At 40.0% G+C, this 20,081-nt stretch overlaps 3 protein-coding genes across 3 annotated transcripts; all 3 read left to right on the forward strand.

The window, feature by feature from the left end:
- Positions 1-345: 345 nt before the first annotated feature.
- Positions 346-3,036, forward strand: nenf (neudesin neurotrophic factor). Its single transcript, XM_085342588.1, has 4 exons — positions 346-503; positions 644-704; positions 891-994; positions 2,499-3,036. The coding sequence occupies exons 1-4, from the start codon at positions 363-365 to the stop codon at positions 2,673-2,675; spliced, it is 483 nt and encodes a 160-aa protein (XP_085198714.1). The 5' UTR covers positions 346-362; the 3' UTR covers positions 2,676-3,036.
- A 590-nt stretch (positions 3,037-3,626) lies between these two features.
- On the forward strand, positions 3,627-14,304 carry ezra (ezrin a). Its single transcript, XM_085379176.1, has 13 exons — positions 3,627-3,736; positions 5,397-5,480; positions 6,053-6,148; positions 6,497-6,771; positions 7,529-7,612; positions 8,070-8,216; positions 8,602-8,698; positions 8,834-8,997; positions 9,107-9,237; positions 10,784-10,944; positions 11,135-11,227; positions 11,692-11,952; positions 12,970-14,304. Exons 1-13 carry the CDS (start codon positions 3,725-3,727, stop codon positions 13,132-13,134), a joined length of 1,770 nt encoding a protein of 589 aa, XP_085235302.1. The 5' UTR covers positions 3,627-3,724; the 3' UTR covers positions 13,135-14,304.
- Positions 14,305-15,743: 1,439 nt separating this feature from the next.
- On the forward strand, positions 15,744-18,720 carry kcnk3b (potassium channel, subfamily K, member 3b). The gene is made up of 2 exons (XM_085342654.1): positions 15,744-16,108; positions 17,295-18,720. Exons 1-2 carry the CDS (start codon positions 15,826-15,828, stop codon positions 18,182-18,184), a joined length of 1,173 nt encoding a protein of 390 aa, XP_085198780.1. The 5' UTR covers positions 15,744-15,825; the 3' UTR covers positions 18,185-18,720.
- The last annotated feature ends 1,361 nt before the right edge of the window (positions 18,721-20,081 follow it).

Here is a 20,081-nt window from a genome sequence, read left to right on the forward strand (position 1 = left end):
AACATACTACTGCGACAAGAAACCGCATTTTTACTGAAATGCCACCCCATTCCTACAAGTTTATTTTTTACTCAAATGAACTTGACTATGGTGTTATGTTTTTCATAAGATATTTATGACATTTTTTTTAATTTATGTCTAAATAAAATCTATACAAATGACAAATAAATGCACAAAAATCACATCTTCATTGCTTATAGTCCAGAATATAAACAAATATCAGCGAGAACTGGTTTAAAAATAATGTCAGTGAAATTTCCGAGGCTTTCAAATGCATCACGACCAGAGAGTACCTGGGCATTGAAAGGGAAGTGGATGAAGAAGTTTCCGCCTGAACTTCTTGTTTAAACAACGACCTTGCCATGGCAACAGCGCGATTTTGTGTCTTATTTATCATCCTCGCCGTGGCTTTAGCGGAAGATGCTAAAGTAAAACACAAAACTGCTCCAAAACCTGTCCGTTTATTCACCGAGGAGGAGCTGCAGAGATACGACGGCAGCGAGGTAAACTGTTGGAGAAATAAAATCCCGGCATGTGCTGCTGAAAATGAACTCGCGTGTCTACTTGTGCGTGCATTTTTTTTTTTGTTGTTTTTGTTAAGAGTCATCTATATTTATCATCGCTCTTTCTTTTCCTATTATAGGAGGGCCAGCCTATTTATATGGCAGTAAAAGGGGTTGTGTTTGATGTCACCAAGGGAAAAGGTAGATGTAGAAAAAACATTATCTAACTCCTGGATTCAAATCGGTCATTAAAGTCAGTTCTAATAAAAAGTGATTTAACACATTAGAAGGCTTTCTCTATAAACTAACCTGACTCGGGTCATTTGCTTATTAGTCTCTGCTGTCAGCGCGTTGATTTTAATGTGCATTTTATTTCACCCATTCCAGAGTTTTATGGAAAAGATGCTCCATATAATGCGCTGGTAGGTAAGGACTCCACTCGAGCTGTGGCCAAGATGTCACTGGACCCCGCAGACTTGACATCAGACACTGTGAGTTTCAGCTGAACGTAGAGTACTGTGCAAAACTCTTGATTCACCCCTCATTTCTTTATATTCTGCTCTACTTGACATTTAATGCAAGAGATTCCCCCCCCCCCCCCCCCCAAATTTCTTTTTGGCCGTGCAGATTGAATGTAACAGGTAGGGGGAGGATGAAGACACTAAATGCAACAAATACATATCTATTTTTTGAAATAAGAAAAAAAAAAACTAGATAACAGAAAATTTCTACCAGTTTTATCTTCTTCATCAAAGAATAGGCAGTTTCTGTTGAGATAAAGAATGTACAGCACAGTGTGCTGCTCTCCTTTTCTTTGTTAATATGAGTCATTGTAGCTCATCCAACAGTCTCACTCTACATATGAGACATTTTCCCATCCTACCATTATGTGGGGTGGGGCAGTGTCACACATTGCTCAGCATGACAATGATCCCAAACACACTGTTAGTGCAGGAAAAGCATACCAGGGTAGAAAAACACACAGTAAAACTCTATAACTGAGCATTAACGAAGCACTGTGGGATCATCTGGACAGAGAACAACAGAAGAACATCCAAAGAAGATATTTGAATATCCTTCATGAAGCCTGGAGAATTGTTCTTGAGAACTACTTAAAGAAATTACAAGAAAACTGACGAAGACACTGCTGACTAAGTTTAGACTGTGCTGAAGAATGAAGGTGGTCATAACAAATATTGACTTTCATGCTCCTTAGATTTGTGTAAACTCTGTTTTTCACTCACATTCTGTGTTTCCATGTATGTGCAAACATATTTCAATAAATCACTGCACTAATTTCCCATTTTCCCAGCATAAGATAAAGGATGAGGTGTGGCTCAAGGCTTTTGGACAGGATTGTACAATAGTTCATTAATGCTCTGACTACATTTTCCCCCGGTGTAGACACTTTAAAAAGCAAAGTGACTGGAGCAAGTAAAACAATAAGTCACAAAGTTTCTGTAACACCAAAGGCCATAAAAGGTGAAAAAATGCAAGACTTCCTTACAAAATGTCACCATTTGAACATTTCAGACAACTTATGATTCATAGGAAATACATTTAAAGGGACAGTTTCACAGACCCAGGTGCAGGTGAGGTATTGACAGCTGTGTGAAAAATATGAGGTGAAACTAAGGTGAATAAATAGGATCTTTTAGGGAACATAAACAACACTGTGCTAATGCGATTATATCAACTTTTATTAAAGTAAAAGTTCATTTAGATCACTTTTTATTGTAAAAGACTGAAGTAATCATCTCGCTGTTTTAAGTATGTTCTTTGCATAAGTGCTAATAGTCTTTCTTTCTAACTCTTAGCAAACGAAATAAATAAAAGGGGGCAAATAGGCAAGCATAGCTTTCCCAAAAAGCGCACCCCTTTTCCCAGGTACAGGTCTCCGAGCTTTTCCACAAGTCAGAATGCTCAAAGGTTAAAAAACACACATATATTAAAAAAGCACTGATTAATGTTCCTTAATTATCTTCACCTCCACAGACAGGCCTCACTGAAGAGCAGCTAAAGTCTCTGGACAGTATATTTGAAGGCACCTACAAAGCCAAGTATCCCATTGTGGGTTACACAGCATCCCGTATCCTGAACGAGGATGGAAGTCCCAACAAAGACTTCAAACCCGAGGACCAGCCTCATTTTCAAATCAAAGATGAATTTTAATGTAATTTCATGTGGTCACTTTACTTGACAAGAATCGCGATGAAGAAGTTTGATACATGTGCAATAATAGGAGAAGCATTATCCTGTTGACTCAAGATTGAGAATTAAATAGCGCTTTAATAGCTTTGACCAGTTTACGGTGCACCAACTACTTTAATACCTGTTGTATCATCTGACTAAGATAAAAAGCGGGGACTTTGGAGTAAGAGTATGCAGATAGTTAACGGTCTCCCGGAGACACATTTAAAGAAGTTTAAGCACAGATCAAGATGCCTCCTGCTCCTCTCACAGTGCTCTAAGCCATTTAATTTCATACTCTAAACATTAGGAGCTCAAAGATCCTTCCAAACTTAAAATAATCTTCATGCACTGTAGCTGCAGTGTTTTGTTTTATTTTTATAAATGAGAGACTGTAGCTGATTATTTTTGTCACTAATCAATTCATTTTTTGAACTCTGTATTTTACTGTGAAACTAAATGAATTATGTGAATGACTCAGTGGAATATTTATGTTTAGGAAACAATAAATCTGCAGCTTTGTTAGTGTTCATCGGTCCACATGTATTCAACTTGTTCGTCTACAATTCTCATTAAAGTCTGAAAATGTTCTAATCTTTTGTTGGTCTCATCCGTGTTCTACCACACACAACTGTGTTACCTTGACACGATCTCTTTATGACAGCCCTCTCTGCTGTCACCTCCAAACAGGCGACATAAATAGATCGTCCGGCCCCTTATAGTCTTGCTTGCTCTGATCAAAGGTCGCAGTACTTAAGGTGCTGAAGCAGGTGATAGTCTTTGGGTGGAATTACGCATCTTGCGCTGCCAGTGGCCACATTGGAAGTAAATCTTTCAGTTTTGTGATAGTAACTCTCACGTCACTCTGCGTAATCTGCTGAGTTCAAAGGGCACGAGCCCTGCCCAGGAGTTTTCGAGCGAGAGCGGTGCTGCGCTCTTTATCAGGCGCACGTTCAGCTGGGAGACGTTCACTGCAACCTGTGACAACCTGGGAACCACTTGGTACTACTCATCCACCAACCGCAGCCAAGATGCCCAAAACGGTAGGATCACCACGATTTAAATGATTATATGTCACTGAAGTGTTTCTTCCTGTTGCATATTCAAAAATGTCAGTGGTGGGCTTATACATTTATTTGTGTGGTTTCTTTGAATTGCTTATGCTGAGAATGACCACTAGATACATTTCAGAGTTACTTGCATAAATACAGATTTAATAGCTTTAATTTCTAATTAAATGTCCTTTTTTTTTTTTAAAGAAATAAACAATCTGGCCAAGCTTCTTGTTTCCAAGAGTCCAAGATCCTTCTTGGCATTTACTCATTAACTAAGTGTAGAGTTTGACCCATGCTGCTCACATTCCTGACAGAAAAATGCTACTTCAGGTCTGCAACCAGCCTGTCTGCTGTTTCTCTGGGCATGCATAATGCACTGCAATCATGGTAATTTCCTTTAGTGCCACTGGAGTGATTTTTAAATGCTAAGAACGAACTCATGACTGTACAGTTTAACCGCTTTTCTCTGCTCCGTTTGATTTTCTGAGGCACCCTGCACCAAACAAGAGACCTCTGTCTTAAACAAAGAAAACTCTCATGTTCTAAATGTCCGCAGTTACTTAAGCTTTCACCATCAGTCTGTCGGAAAACTGATAAGAACGACTGGCCTGTGCATTACGAAAGCAGCTCTGTGCTTATATTGACACTGCAAGGAGAAAGCCTCTCTTAAGAGGTCATTCTGACGTCTACGTCCATTTGACTGACCTTAAACTAACTACAAATCAAATAAAATTATGAGTCATAGTTGCAGGTGTTGTTTGCGTTGTGGAAAACGTTTTTTGAACAGCTAAACAAAAGAGGTGCGACAGTACCAAAAAGCACAATCCAAGTATAAACAAATTAAGATAATCCTACATAGCTCAACGGTATAAACTGGTGACTGAGTCTAATGGATTAATGATTCATCAGTGATGTCCACAGTCAGTGATTAGTGAGCGATTAAGGTTGTGGCAGGTAGGAAACACCTGCAGGATGTCAGCGAGTTGAGCTATTACCTTATGCATGCCATCACTGGAGGTGGTAACAGTTGAGTAACACGTTAGAGGTTTCACAAATGGATGTTCCAGCTTTTGCTGCTCAAGTTTCGATGGGATTATCTTTATGACACCCGGGGCGTGCTGTAGTATAACTTCATAAAACAATTGTGTAACTGCTACAAGCCCAATCTGGCCTGTGATCAGGGTCCGTGTGTTGAGAACAGCCTGGGTGCTTTAGTGTGTTTTTTTTATGTTGAACATCTGCTCTATAGACATTTTAAAGTGTCATTTCTTTTCCACTTTAATCGTTGTTGTTATAAAACAGGCTGATCTTGACTAACAACGGTAAAGTCAACTCTGCAAGCGTTGTAATCTGCGTATGTGCAACCTTGTGTAACCTCGCAAGAGTAGTCCGAAGTCTAATGAGATAGTGAGCAATTATGGTTTATGAATAATCCACTTCACAGCTCCTTCACACATATGACTACAATATCTTTATGTTTCCAGGCTGATCGCTGATCGCTGCAAACTAATAATAAGATCACAGTAAAATATTTCTGCCCGGTTACAGATTCTCTGAGAAAAGGAAGCTGATTGTTTGCAAATATGATTCATGTGTATACAAAAAGAAATCTCTGTCATCACGTGACTAAATGACCTTTATGCTGCAGGTCAATGTCCGCGTCACCACAATGGACGCGGAGCTGGAGTTCTCCTTCCACCCCAACACAACAGGGAAGCAGCTCTTTGACCAGGTCGGTGTGATGCAGTTCACAAAGCACATCCTGTATTATTTTATAGATCCCGGATGACTTTATGTAGACTGAAAAGTTTCTGTTTCTTTCTTTCTTTTGAGAAGTCTTTCATGCATTTAAAATAAATAAATAAAATGGACTGGCAAAGTGATGGATTAACGCCAAGTAGCAGCAAATACAACAGTGTAAATACAGTACAGACCTTTGAAATACTTCAGCAGAGAAATACTTTCAGTCAGATACACTCGCGTTGGTATTTGTTTTGCAGATAAATGGTCTTAACTGTAACCAGTGGGTATTTTATTCCATCAGCAAAGCAACTAGTAACCATAGCTGTCCCACAGATCTAGTCTGGTAAAAGCTGGCCAGTTTAATGAGCCCCTTTGTGATACAAAAAAAAAAATCAAAAAAACAAGCTTAACGTTCTCATTTAAAAGTTCTGTAATCTTATCCAAAGGTTTTATTCTTCAGGGAGAAATTACCGCAAGAGTCATGGAGGAGGTTTTGATTAAAAAGTGAAGAAGCTGTTGAGAAGATGTGCAGGATTTTGTTATCATGTCTCCACTCTGAAGGTTTCCAGGACCATCGGCCTGCGTGAGACTTGGTACTTCGGGCTGCAGTTTGTTGACATCAGAGGATTCACCTCATGGTTGAACTCTGAAAAGAAGGTGAGGACTTGCAGTGATGTTAACCTCTGTTTCATCTACTCTGTTTAAAATTGTTAATTGTAAATGTAAAAACCCAGAGGCCTGCTGCAGCTCTCAGTTCTACATCTTTTTTATTATTAAATGTACTGTATTATTTTTATGTGTCTATTTAATTTGGATTTTTCTGTATTGTGTGCAAGTAAGCATTTAATTGTTAAATCGAGAGTTAAAATACGTGTTGTTCGTAAAAGTAATTTGACCCTTTTTCTACGGGATTCTTGCCCACACTCTGTTATTTATTTAGCTGTCTTTACTACTCTGCTGTAGGAACTTCAATCATATTTTATTCTTTAATTATTGCCCCTCTAGGTGATGTCTCAGGAAGTGAAGAAAGAGACTCCCCTGCAGTTCAAGCTGTTGGTCAAGTTTTACCCTGAGGATGCAGCCGAGGAGCTGATCCAGGACATCACCAGGAGGCTCTTCTTCCTCCAGGTGAAGGAGGCGATTCTGAATGAGGAGATCTACAGCCCTCCAGAGACCGCCGTGCTGCTGGGCTCCTACGCCATCCAGGCAAAGTATGGCGAGTACAACAAGTCGACGCACAAGCCACGTTACATGTCCTCTGAGCGTCTTCTGCCCAAGAGGTGAGTGCGAGTGGATCTGCAGCAGCTGCACATTGGTGAGCAGGAAATCAGTTCTTTGCAACTCAGTACAACTTTACTGCTTTTTTGCAAGGGCAGATTTATGCAGCAGTGATCCGAGTTGAAAGATTAACACCGCATCTATCCTACGGGAACTCTTTACAATTGTGACGTTCCAAAATGTAGATAAAATTCCTCTAACGCTACAACTAGATTTGGCTTTCACAGTTTTATTACTACGAGTGTTATTCTCTCAAATAATTCTCAGACATCAGCTACTCTGATAGTCAGTAGCACATTTTTTAAATACAATTTGTCATTCATCATCTTATTTCCCCTAAAAGTTAGTGAACTGATTATTTTCTAAAATTAAACACATGACCACATGGATGAAGCGGCTCTGTCTTTTTACCTTGCTGAGTGCACTTAAAAGAAGATTAGGACCATTTATCTGTGATTGGTGTAGTTTTTGCATCAACTTTGCACTCATAAAATGACAGAACAGCCGCATCATAAATGATAGTCTTCTGGATAAATGACCTCTTTTCCTTTACAGCAAATCTGGAACTCATCCTGGCTACTAGCCTCCCCGAATTATCGAAATATTAACCAATGTGTGATAATGCCCCTTCGGCTCCTGACAAAGGATGCCGGGAAAGACACAACAATGCATCATGTGTATGCTTTAACCCTGTATGTATACACAGACTGTTTACATTTTCACCAGCATGGGTTGCTGATAGCTTGCTGCTCCCCTCAGAGTGCTGGACCAACACAAGCTGTCAAGGGAGCAGTGGGAGGAGAGAATCCAGGTTTGGCACCAGGAGCACGGAGCGATGCTAAAGTAAGTGAAGGCTGAGTGGCGTAAATTTCCTCCCTCAAATGGATGCTTTCAGGACTTTACTTTTTAAGAATGAACAGCATTTTTGGTCTCACAGCGTCCTGGAGTTTTGTAGTCAGTGAACTTTTACAAGCAGTAAAGTAAAGTAGACTTAGAAGGCTTTGTTCTTATCGTACTCATGATCACTCAGCTTTTACAGATGCTGCAGTGTAACCGTGTTAGCATAAAGGAAAAAGAAATTCAGCAGCAAATAACTCATTGCTGTGTTTTTGATGCCCAAAAAAGCTTCACGCACTCTGTTGTAATGATTATTTGCTTTTTTTGGTTCTAATTAGTTAATAAGGGACATGGATTATTAGGTGGAGGTTTGCCGCCACACTTTAAACCCCCCAAAATAAAGTAAAAGACAAATTAGTCTGTTGAATATTTAATATTTTATTTAATTATCTAATGTGAACAGGGAAGAGGCCATGATTGAGTACCTGAAGATCACCCAGGATCTTGAGATGTATGGCATTAACTACTTTGACATCAAGAACAAGAAGGGCACAGACCTGCTCCTGGGAGTCGACGCTCTAGGCCTCAACATTTATGCAAAGAACGACAAGTAAATCAGTTTTTGTAGTAAATCTCTCTCTCTGTATTTCTGTTGTTTTGTCCCTGCTTTTGTTTGCTGTAACGTTGTTCTGTGCGCTGACCTGATAAAACACATCTGTAGACAGGAGATCAATGCACCAGCGGTCAAACCTCAGTCGGAGGCGTGTGTCAACTTTCCTTTCAGTGGCTGGTTTTAAATAACGCATCTAACTATATGGATGTTGCTTTGAAGAGGTCATTGACCCAATTCTACTACAACATGAACCTACAAACCCTCCCCAGCCTCTTCCTCTGATACCGCATGGGTCAACCTGTCCAGCTGTGAACCTTTTAAAGAAACAAACTTAAAGCTCATATCACACTGTGAAAAATATCTCTTTTTATCCATTTTTCAGGCTGACTCCGAAGATTGGATTTCCCTGGAGTGAAATTAGAAACATTTCTTTCAATGATAAGAAATTTGTTATCAAGCCCATAGACAAGAAAGCCCAAGTAAGTGTTTTATGAGTTTAATAATCTTCACTAGTATCAAACAGCTTTTTTATACCAAGAGATTTTAAACGAAGCTTATGGAGCCCTTTTTGAAAAAGAAAAAAAAGTTGTCTTCTACTTTTCTGTCTTTTAAAGGACTTTGTATTCTACGCTCCACGGCTTAAAGTCAACAAGGGCATCCTGCAGCTGTGCATGGGCAACCATGAACTGTACATGCGACGCCGCAAGCCCGACACCATCGAGGTTCAGCAGATGAAGGCTCAGGCCACACAGGAGAGGCAGCAGAAGAAGATGGAGAGGTGGGTGAAGCTAAGCGCCCGGTTAAAATGATGCAGGCAAACTTAATTGGAATTTGAAATGTGTAGGCTTTGCGTTAGGCGTGCGATTGAGCTTTTCCGTGTTCTGCAGGGATCAGCTGGAGAGCGAGAAGAAGAGGAGGGCGGCCATCGAGAGGGAGAAGGAGGAGATGGAGAGAGAAAAGCGGGAGCTGATGGAGAGGCTCCACCAGTTTGAAGAGACAACTAGGAGAGCAGAGAGAGGTGAGATAGAAAATTTGATGTAGAAGCTGCATCGCTGCGGATCTTATCTGTTGTATAGTGCTATGAAAAAGGAGATTTCACTGATTTTTTTCTCAGTAGTCCACATTAAACCGTTTATTAACCATCTGCTAACACCTGTAGAACCTTGAGGATTTGAGCTATTACAGGTTTACGGCTTAACTATACATCCATTCATCCATCCATCCATCCATCCGTCCATCCATCCATCCATCCATCCATCCATTCATCCATCCATCCATCCATCCGTCCATCCATCCATCCATCCATTCATCCATCCATCCATTCATCCATCCATCCATCCGTCCATCCATCCATCCATCCATCCATCCATCCATCCATCCATCCACTTCAGGGTTCCAACTTGAAAGTTCACACTGTTTGATAGAAACTATTACATATGTGAGCTAAAGCGATAAAGGGTGTCCCACATTATAAACATGAACCTTTCATTCTTGGTTAATTTACTTTTTGGGGCGGGGCTTTTTTTGTAAAACCTGGATATTTTAATCATTAATTGCTCTCAAAAATAAAAATAAACATAAATGCCACATCTATATCAGCTCTTCCACTACCCAACTTCAACCGTCATTGCACAGTACTGTATATATTCTAAGAAGAAGATCAGAAAACCCTTTTCTCAAAAGTACTATTGACATTTGGTAAAAAGCCCACCACCATATTAGGTAAAACCCCCTCCTCCATCATCCTCCCTTGCTTCTCCCCCATATGGTGGAATATATATTTGAGAGTTGGAAGGGCAGATTTCAAAACATGGTTTGACAAAGATGTGAGGAGGATGGGAGATCGTTACTTGAAAAGCAACTTTGTTATGTTGGGCGAATTTTGTCAAACATATGATCTTCACAAAAAGCATTTCTTTAAATATCTGCAGTTAACATATTTTTTCCCCAATCATCGGCATTTAGCATTTAAAACGTTCAAATCATTTTTAAAATCTAAAACACAAGGCTCATATTTCTATGATCTTAACAACCTTGATGTCTTATGATAATGAAGACGTGCAGTAAAAATAATAATAAAATTAATTCATAAAACTCTTCTAAAAAGGATGACTTTAACTAATTTATTACATATTTATTTTCCATGTAATTTTGTTACATAAATATGATTAAAAATTTGGCATGAACCTGGTCAGATGACTAGATGACTAAAACATTTTCGTAAACGATTATTTATAAAAAAATACATAAACCTTTGATTTGAAATATTTCAGTTGCGACTTACTCAAAAATATTGCTTTATGTTTATTGAGGTAGAAGAAAAAAAAATTTAATTTTGGAAACCTTTATTAGAGTTTTGGAACCACCAAAATATTTTAATAGTACTGTATTTTCCTTTTTTCCCTGTAACTTTAATCATTTTTTTCTATGATGTTAACATAGAAATGTTTAAAAAAGAAAGTACCCCGATTTAAGACAAATCAGTTTTGAGTTTCTTATCCTGCATTTTTATAACAACGTACAGTGCTTTATAGATTTCCCCGTGTTCTGACTTTGTCACGCAGAGCTTCAGGAGCAGCTGGACCGGGCCATGAGGCTGGAGGAGGAGAGGAGGAGGGTGGAGGAGGAGGCGGCCCGGCTGGAGGCTGAGAGGATGGAGGCTATAATAGCCAAGGAGGAGCTGGCCAGGCAAGCTGAGGACCAGTTAAAGAGCCAGGAGCATCTGGTGAGTGTGAAGCACATGAGGGAAAAAGTCCTGATAAATCTCCTGAATTCATTCTAAGCACTTATCGGCTGTTCTAATGGCAGATTAAAGTAACACGGAGGTTTTTTGCTTTTGCTTTCATCACATTTCTAAAATGACAGCATGCCTATTCTGTTATTCTCACGTCACAGTGTTGTGCTTCCTCCTTCAGGCTGCAGAGCTGGCCGAATATAGCGCCAAGATTACTGCGCTGGAGGAGGCCAAGAGAGCCAAGGAGGAAGAGGCTGAGACATGGCACACCAAGGTGGGTCTCCAGCATGCAGTCAAGAGCTCCACAAGTCACAGGAAATACCAGAAAAATGTCCCAGCACAATATCAAATATAAATTTATTGTTTAAAAGAAAGAAAACGATTTATCTGTATAAGTCATCCATAATTTGAATCTTTTGCACTGTAATTTACATTGCATACTTCCTCAAAAACATAACTACTCATGTACTGTAACCCTTGCATCTTATTCATATTAGATTGCTTTGGTTTGAAAGTATAAATTCAGGAGCCATGTTTTAGTGGAGAGGTCAGAAAGGCAGGTTCAAGTTTGCAAAAACCAGAAAGCTTGATTTCTCAATGTCCTTGCAAATTTGGGTATTACTGTCACATATATACAACTAAAACACTTAAAATACTACATTTATATTATAATCAAATGCTCAATGATGCAAACCACCAGCAAATCTAACACACGCCTCTCCCCACCTTTCCTTTTAGGCTGTCGAAGTGGAGGAGAGTCTGCTGAAAACGAAGGAGGAGCTGCACACTGTGATGAGTTCTGCCAACTCAGCTCCTGTTGCTGAGCATGCATCCTCCTCCTCCTCCTCCTCCTCAGACAGCGAGAGTGACCATGAGCACAGCGAAGAAAACAGCACCTATAGCGCCGAGCTGCAGACACAAGGCATCAACTATGACCGCCAGGAGGAGGAGCGACTCACCGAGGCCGAGAAGAACGAGCGCCTGCAGAAGCAGCTTCAGGTTAGTTCAGGGACCTGGAATACATCCCAGATCAGCCGGAGTCTGCAGCAATGCTTAAGACACTTTTTTCTCGTAGCTTTTCTATAGCTTCCAAAACACTTATAGCAAAAATATGCTGTGTTAAAAAAAGCCATGAAATTTTAAGCATCTATTATAGAAGCCCAAATAATGTTGTTCTAGAAATAAGTCTCACTACTCGGCACCTGAGCACCTTTCTTGGAAGAGTTTATCGAGGCATTATCAAAGTTAACTTTAAATTCAATCTTCACTCGAACATAAACATTTAAAACTATCTGTGACTTTGCCCCAAAATAAGGTTTTTAAAAGTTTTTTTTTCTAATGGATAATACTTCTACCATCATCTTTGAGGCTTTTGAATTCACTCACATTTTCAATCACGATTCGTTGAGGCTCTTTTCCCTCTCTTGTAATACTTCAGGAAAAGAGCCTGGAGAGGGGAGGCAAGGGCTGGAGAGAGCAGTAGAAGAGAGACAGAAGAGAGACGTGTGAGCAAGAGACAGATAGTTGAAATAGAGAAGAAGCAAGGAGCAGAGGTAGTGAAGGTGGATGAGTTTAAATACCTTGGGGGTCAAGCATTCAAAGCAGCAGAAAGTGCACAAGACAGGTGAAGAAGAGAGTGCAGGCAGGGTGGAGTGGGTGAAGACGAGTATCAGGGGGAATTTGCAGCAAGAGTGAAAAGGAAGGTTTACAAGATGGTAGTAAAACCTGGTATGATTATGGTTTAAGGTGATGGTGACATTGACAAAAAGAGCTGGCGATAAGATTTTCATTGGGAGTGACCTGAATGGGCAGAGGGTCGGTGTGACAGAGCAGGATGCAAGTGATATAGTGAGGCAATGGAGGCAGATGATCGAGTGTGGCAACCCCAAAAAGGAACAGCCAAAAGAACAAGATGATTAAATTAAAGATATCACTTTCTAATGGAGGTGTTGCCAAGATATCTGTTGATGAAGTGAATTGTATACAGTTTAATAACTGGGCACGACTCCTCCGCAGGACCTGAGCTCAGAGCTGGCACAATCCCGAGACGATAACAAGAAGACCCAGAACGATAAACTCCATGCCGAGAACGTCCGCGCTGGCCGTGATAAGTACAAGACCCTCCGTCAGATCCGTATGGGCAACACCAAGCAGAGGATTGATGAGTTTGAGGCCTTGTAGAAATGCCAGAGACCTAAAGCTCTCTCACAAATACCTCGTGAAGGCCTTGTTCAGCATTTTAATATAACTGAAGCCAAATGTGATCCCAAACACCCAGAAAAGGCATGGAGCTGATCTGTGTAATAATTTCTGCACGAGTTTTACTTTGCTGGCTGAAACTGGCACTGTGGGTTGTTTTTGCTCTATTCTGTTTTGTGTTGCACTCAAATGTTTCCAATGTGCTGTTTAGTCCCATTAAAATGCTGATGTGCATCACTCTGGAGACCAGATATACTGTATGAACAAAGCTAGTACTAGGGGTACTATAGAACTTATATATCTTATGATAACTAATCAGTAGTTGTTGCAATTTACATTTGCAGTTTTGTTACTGTAACAAACTGAAGTGGTTAAATTTTGATTTATTTAAATGAATGCCTGATGCTTAAAAAAAGATCTTTTTAATTTTATTTGTTTGATAGTTTTGCCAAAGAAATGTCAGCAAAGTGTAGAAAGGTTCCCACTTGTGTTCCAAGAAGCTTGATGTAATGCTGTCATACAAAATGAATCTCAGTTTGCAATAAAATAAAACTGAGACTCACAGCAAATTAATTCATAATTACTCATGAATATTCCTGGTGGTCTGGCCCTCCTCGTCATGTTCTCCTGTATTTTATTTGTGTAAATAACAGTGCAACTTATTTCATTAATATACTTACATAATCTCTCCTGCTTCAAATGTATTGTTTTTATGATTTTCAGAATTTACTTATTGGAGTTACTTTATTTAACCACATGGGAACATTTAATGTATTCTTACGCCGTCCTGTTTGTGTTCAGGTCAGATCTAGAGCATCTAATTTACAGTGAACAGGATACAGCAGACAAAAAGACAAGAAAAGACAAAAAGGCCAAAACTGAAGCAGCTTAATGGTTTCTATATTACATCTTTTATTATTTCTCCATTTGTTGTTTGAAAATGTTCTCCGGTGCTGCAGAAGCATTTTTAATGTTCGGCATTAAAAATGAAACACATGTTAAAAAAACACCAAAGAAAAGTCAGCGAGAAGACCTTAAACTCGGAATTAATTAAACTTCACCTTGTGCAGCTTTGTACTTTTAGGCAGAAGAGAAAATGAAGGCAGGAAAAAAGCTTTTTATGAGGCTATGGCATCTCTTGAATATTGTGTCATTACAGGCATTAAACATAAAAACTTGAAAAATATTCAAATTGTCATCATTTGCATGATTCTTCTCCATTATTGTCTGTGTGAGGAAGGGATAAAAGTTGCATTTAGAAAGATTTAATAGCTGCGTTAGTGAAAAGTGGAATTTGATCTTTTCTGTAACTTTCACCATTTAGTGAAACATGCTGATGTGAGTGCAGCACACAGACAGGAAGCTCAAGTGATGCCCGCTTTCAACTTTGGCTCCCTGTGATGATGTTTGAGGAAACTGAGGATCCCTGCTGTCACAGGTCAAAACATATGCAGCTGAAAGGACGCATTGTTGTGCATATGACAAAACATTCCGATTGATTTGAATGAAAAAATATTTATTTAAAAAACAAATTGGAGCAATACAGCACGAGGACTAAAAAGTCTCCATCAGGGTCTGACGCAATGATGATACAATCAGTGAAGATTAAATTCTGAAGAAAGCAGAAAAAGAAGAAAGAAGAAGAAAATAGGGGGAGAAGAAAAAAAACATCATATACAACAATGACCGATTATAGTCATCCAAATTATCTGAAACACAAGAAACAGAAAAATGGGGGGGCAGTTAAGTTGATATAAGCTACCTAAATTAATAAGATACAATAAAACACAAACACACAGCTTTAAGCAAGTGTAAATGTCAAGATTTCAAAAGGAGCACAATATATTAAAACGTATATAGGAGTTTTAGTAGCCTGTGAAGTTGCAACCCAGAATGTCTCTGGTGAAGAAGTTTTTCTAATCTGTCTCCACCTCTGATATGGATTGGTCCGACGTCCTTATAGTGAACCACCATTAGGTAAGTTGAGTTATAATAGGCGACTAGAAATCTTATGTCTGTCTTTGAACCTCTTCTTTACTCTCAAATAGTAATTCTAATTTTTTCCCCTGTGGATTTTTTTCTTATAATCTTAATTGATCTGAAGAATCCTGCAGCGCACCGTGAGGAGAATGCGCTTTTTTAAAATATTTGCACAGAACGGTTATCGTCAGGTTGCTAGACAACTTGGGAACCAGAAGAGCCGGTCTGTTTAAATAGCCACTAGGTAAATATTTACGTGTACGATCACATGGATATCAAGTTTAGTTGTTTTTTTTCTTCTTCCATCTTTTTTTCGGCGCTACCGTTCTTCTTGGAAACTGGAGTAATGTGCTCGTTCTGGCCTCAACGACGGAGGCTGGCCGTGCTTTTGTATATTTAGTGCATAAACTCCTTGAAGATGAGCGCTTTTGCTTGGAGCTGCTACTCCAACAAGCCGCCTCTGACAGTCTGTGGGATTGCCCTGTGTTCCTTTCCTGCGCAATCTAAATATAAGTCGGTGACAAATAGTCCAAATACAGTAGCAACCCAACTGTGATGTGGGGGTGGTGCTGAGAGAACAGCTCCTTCTCCAAAGTCCCCCCTCTGTTGGATCCGGAGTCCGTCAGGAGAAGGTGGCAGAGAGCCTCAGCTCCCACCTGCGCTCGATTTTTCTCTCCCCCTCTCCTTATTATCATGAAGAGACAAAACGCCAGGACTCTCGCCCTCATCATGAGCATCCTCACCTACCTGGTGGTCGGAGCGGCCGTCTTCGAGACCCTGGAGTCGAAGCAGGAGAAAAGTCACAAGAGGAAGCTCGACGCCAGAAAGTACGAACTCATGCGCAAATATAACTTGACCAAAGAGAACTTCGAAGAGCTCGAGCATGTCGTTTTACAGCTCAATCCTCACAAAGCAGGGGTCCAGTGGAAATTTGCTGGGTCCTTTTACTTCGCCATCACTGTGATTACGACGATAGGTGAGCAACAGTTATTTAATCAATACATGTGATGTCTTATTGCATTTCATTGAGAGATGTTCAGCGCAGGGCCGGAGGAAACATTTTTAGAGGTAGTGGAGTCACCGGAGCCCCCCTTACGTTAGTTTGTGTGTCTCATTTAAAACAACAGATAAATAAAGAACACCTATGACTTCCCACAATTCCTGGGGTCTCTTCAAACTACTTAGACAAAGAAAATCCTGTCTGTAGCACTATAAAAAAAATATTTAAAACATTTTTAAAGCTGAAGATTCTGTTTCCTAAAAGAGTGGAAAAATTAAACCTTCACTTGTTAGCACATTGTTGCTAGTTTGTATTTTAAATGAGGAGGTTGTACCTTGATAGTATGATTAAAAAACCTATTTTCTTCTCATGCCTTATACAGTTTATTTGGAAACATTTTGGAAATGGATCAGACTTGACATATCCTATAATAACCCCAAAATTTTCATGTGTTTGCTGTGCTCATCAACGCTGAATTTTACTTTAATATTCTTGAACAAAATGAAGCTTTGCTTACAGGCTTTCATCCCTTCTGGGTAGGTAACATTATTCAAAAAAGCATCTTTTTGTGCAGCAGATCTTTATTCTTTCAGTTATATTTTCAGAGTGGCTGTAATTGGCTTACCAATCAGAAAAGTGATATTTATCTCAAATGTAATAGCTAAGACACACAGAGACATGGACACTGAATCGTTATTATGACTGTCTAAGTAAATCAGAATAATTGTATGCCATTGTGGCTTTCTTGGATGATTAAAGACAAAACAACACCAGGTGTAATTTAATTATTTATTATGGAATAAAAAGATCATTTAATGATGCCATATGAAGAAGAAAAGATATGGAGATGTCTATGGCTTTGGTTCTGGTTCACTTCAGCATAAGTTATATTTATAAATATTGCAATGTCTATGCTGTCAACAATCTGCGAGTTATAAATAAAGTAGAAGTAAGTTCACTACATTAATGCCAAGCTGAATCGTTTCCCTGGGCTTTCCCTTTTTCTCTTAGTGGGAGTGTGTGTTGGTTTCCTGTGGAATTAAATCAAGCAGCTGCTGTTCTTAGGCATTTATATTAGGTGAGGCCGTCTCTTGCTATGACTCACCACGGCAAAAGAATAGAGGCAAAGATGTCTAAAGATATGCAATATTCCCTGTCTCAGGTTATGGCCACGCGGCGCCGAGCACCGACTCAGGGAAAGTGTTCTGCATGTTCTACGCCCTCCTAGGGATCCCGCTGACCCTGGTCATGTTCCAGAGTCTGGGCGAGAGGATCAACACGTTTGTCAGATACCTGCTGCACCAAGCCAAGAAGTGCCTGGGAATGCGTCACACCGAGGTCTCCATGGCAAACATGGTGACGGTGGGCTTCTTCTCCTGTATGAGCACCCTGTGCGTGGGGGCTGTGGCATTCTCTCACTCGGAGGGATGGAGCTTTTTAAATGCCTTCTACTACTGCTTCATTACACTCACCACTATTGGCTTTGGAGACTACGTGGCTCTGCAGAAGAATGAGGCCCTGCAGAATGACCCTAAATATGTGGCTTTCTGCTTTGTTTACATCCTCACGGGCCTGACGGTGATTGGAGCGTTCCTAAACCTGGTGGTGCTTCGCTTCCTGACCATGAACACTGAGGATGAACGCAGGGACGCCAAGGAGAAGGCATTGCTCTCTGTCAGTAAGCCCAGAGGAGAGGTGGCTCATCTGTTACCAGTCTCAATATCAGCTTCCTCCACACCTGTAGCAGATAACACCACAAAGGCTAAAGATTTAAAAGGTGTCTACACTGAAGTGCTTCAATTCCAGACTATTTGCTCCTGCTTATGGTACAGGAGCGAGGAGAAGGAGCAGGACTCCATACCCAACATGATCCCTCAGGAGATGACATTCTCCGATGCCTACTTGCAGCAGAACAATGACTGTGCTCACTACATGGAGCCTGGCTCAACAGGCTGCGTTTGCAGTCCACGTCAGTGCACGAGCATAAGCCCAATATCAGGCCTACACATTTTCTCTCCATTCAGGATGTTTAAGAGACGCAGCTCCGTGTAGCCTTTTCAGCACAACAGATTTCATTACAGCATAATTTGTCTATAACTGCCAAGTGGGCAGCAGATACTTGGCAGTCCTCAGCAAAGACATGACTGCAAGTCGATGTTTGTGGTGCTACAATCCCAGTAATCCAGAAGCATAACGTGCAAAAAGGGAAAAAAAGCACATAGAGTACTGTAAACACAAATATATATATTTGAGCAACATCACAGTGTTTTTAACTGAGGTGTTATTCGAGGGCATCCAGTATGCTTTGAGGAATCCTGTAGGTGTGTCGAAATTGATCTGGTTAGCTGCACATGAACAATACGTCTGCGCAGTGTGTAGGTAAGAGCAGAGGCTTCGGAGCGGTGGCACAGTGAAAGGGTGACATAAAAAAATGAATAAATGATTAAAACCTGTCAGTCAGCAGCTCTCAAAAGCTAAACTTTGTGTTTTTGGTAATAATCTCAGAGGTGCTGATTCAACTCAGGGGTTATTTCTTAATGTTGTAGCTGGTCAGTGTTTTCCTTTGATAGGCACGCATCATGATGATTTTCTGGACTTTTTCCACCATGGTGTTTGTGACTGGGCTCATATCAGTTGCCTTATGTCGCCCTGAAACAAATCGTGATTGTCAAAGCTTCAGAAAAGCTGATACATACCAGAAATTTCATGTGACTCATGTGTAGCTGCCCCTGGTGTTATGAGACTTCTAGGGCTCTTTGCCCAAAGTACAGGTGCATCACAGACACTACTAAATTATGTAACGTGACAAGTGGGTAGGTTAAAAAATAAATCACATCTCAAGCGCAGTTAAAAAATCCATTTGAAAATAAGTGCGGTGATCACAAGTAGACACTTATCAGCACTGAGCGAAACGCTCTCAACTGGATTAGTTGTGTAACACTGAAATCACTATTTTAAAAATTACTTGTGGGAAGAAGCAATAACTCCAACAGCCCCATCAAAAAGGAGCATTGCCAACTTTCTATATGTGCTTTATTCATGTCCCCGTGAACATTAAAATCAAAGCTCCTGTGTGTTTAGATCGAGACTTACACAGATAATTTTCCAAATACAGTAAACACCTGGTGACATTGCCAAGATACCCGCTAAGTGGCAGGAGTTTGTTAAAACGCTGATACCTTTTTACCCCCTAAAGCTCACTTATTAACAAGCATTCTGTTTCACTGACTTTTTTGTACAAACGAAAAAGTGTTAAATGTCAAGCTGTGAACAGCTTTTTAGTTCATGTGCCAAGCCAAGTAATCACCTCCCATTAAACCACAAGTTGTATTTTTTACACTGATTAAATAAAAGAATTGTTTTAATGTTTACATGTTTGAGCCACTGAGAAGTAATTTAGAATTAAGGGAATAGATCTAAGCCAAAAACCTAAGATCTAAGACAGATATGAAGCACACCTCTGGATCAAAAAGTAGAAGCAGGCTATTTGAGCAGCAGCTTGGAGTGGCAGGTGGCAGGGGGTACAGTGGATAATAAGCTGGTTGCCAATCACAGACAATTATGTCACAATGGGCTGAGCCTGGGTGATTGATGGAAAAGGAAAAATCCACCCTCAGCTAGTATTTCCTGTGTTTCTGAACCGAGTTTGGTGCTTAGTGGTGTATTTTTCTGTGGGCAACATGATGCGATGTCACACTCAGTTTATTTCCAGCAGCTTCAATAGATGATTAACTTCTTAAGCTATTTCATTTATTTAAGAAAAAAAAGCACTAAAATCTTTTTTATTGATTTTTGGATGGATGCAGAAATTTATTGAAACATGCAAATGTAATATAGAAAACAGGGTAAAAACAGAGTCTCTCGCTCAGATTTTGCTAATGACCACATTGATTCTTTAAAACAGCCTGAACTCTCTAAAGCAGAATTCCTTCTCATTTCTTTATGTAGT

The sequence above is a fragment of the Diplotaxodon limnothrissa genome, linkage group LG19 (genome assembly GCF_057381915.1).
Source record: "Diplotaxodon limnothrissa isolate DT_005_m linkage group LG19, D_limnothrissa_male_GT1.1, whole genome shotgun sequence".
Classification (NCBI taxonomy): domain Eukaryota; kingdom Metazoa; phylum Chordata; class Actinopteri; order Cichliformes; family Cichlidae; genus Diplotaxodon; species Diplotaxodon limnothrissa.

Excerpts from the sequence above, each read along its gene's own strand:
- ezra (XM_085379176.1), top strand. Across the intron at positions 9,238-10,783 it reads AACTAGGAGAGCAGAGAGAG|AGCTTCAGGAGCAGCTGGAC; the intron begins GTGAGATAGAAA and ends TTTGTCACGCAG. Across the intron at positions 11,228-11,691 it reads CTGAGACATGGCACACCAAG|GCTGTCGAAGTGGAGGAGAG; the intron begins GTGGGTCTCCAG and ends CTTTCCTTTTAG.
- kcnk3b (XM_085342654.1), top strand. The coding sequence starts at position 15,826 with ATGAAGAGACAAAACGCCAGGACTCTCGCCCTCATCATGAGCATCCTC. Across the intron at positions 16,109-17,294 it reads CACTGTGATTACGACGATAG|GTTATGGCCACGCGGCGCCG; the intron begins GTGAGCAACAGT and ends TCCCTGTCTCAG.
- nenf (XM_085342588.1), top strand. The coding sequence starts at position 363 with ATGGCAACAGCGCGATTTTGTGTCTTATTTATCATCCTCGCCGTGGCT. Across the intron at positions 504-643 it reads AGAGATACGACGGCAGCGAG|GAGGGCCAGCCTATTTATAT; the intron begins GTAAACTGTTGG and ends TTCCTATTATAG. Across the intron at positions 705-890 it reads TGATGTCACCAAGGGAAAAG|AGTTTTATGGAAAAGATGCT; the intron begins GTAGATGTAGAA and ends CACCCATTCCAG.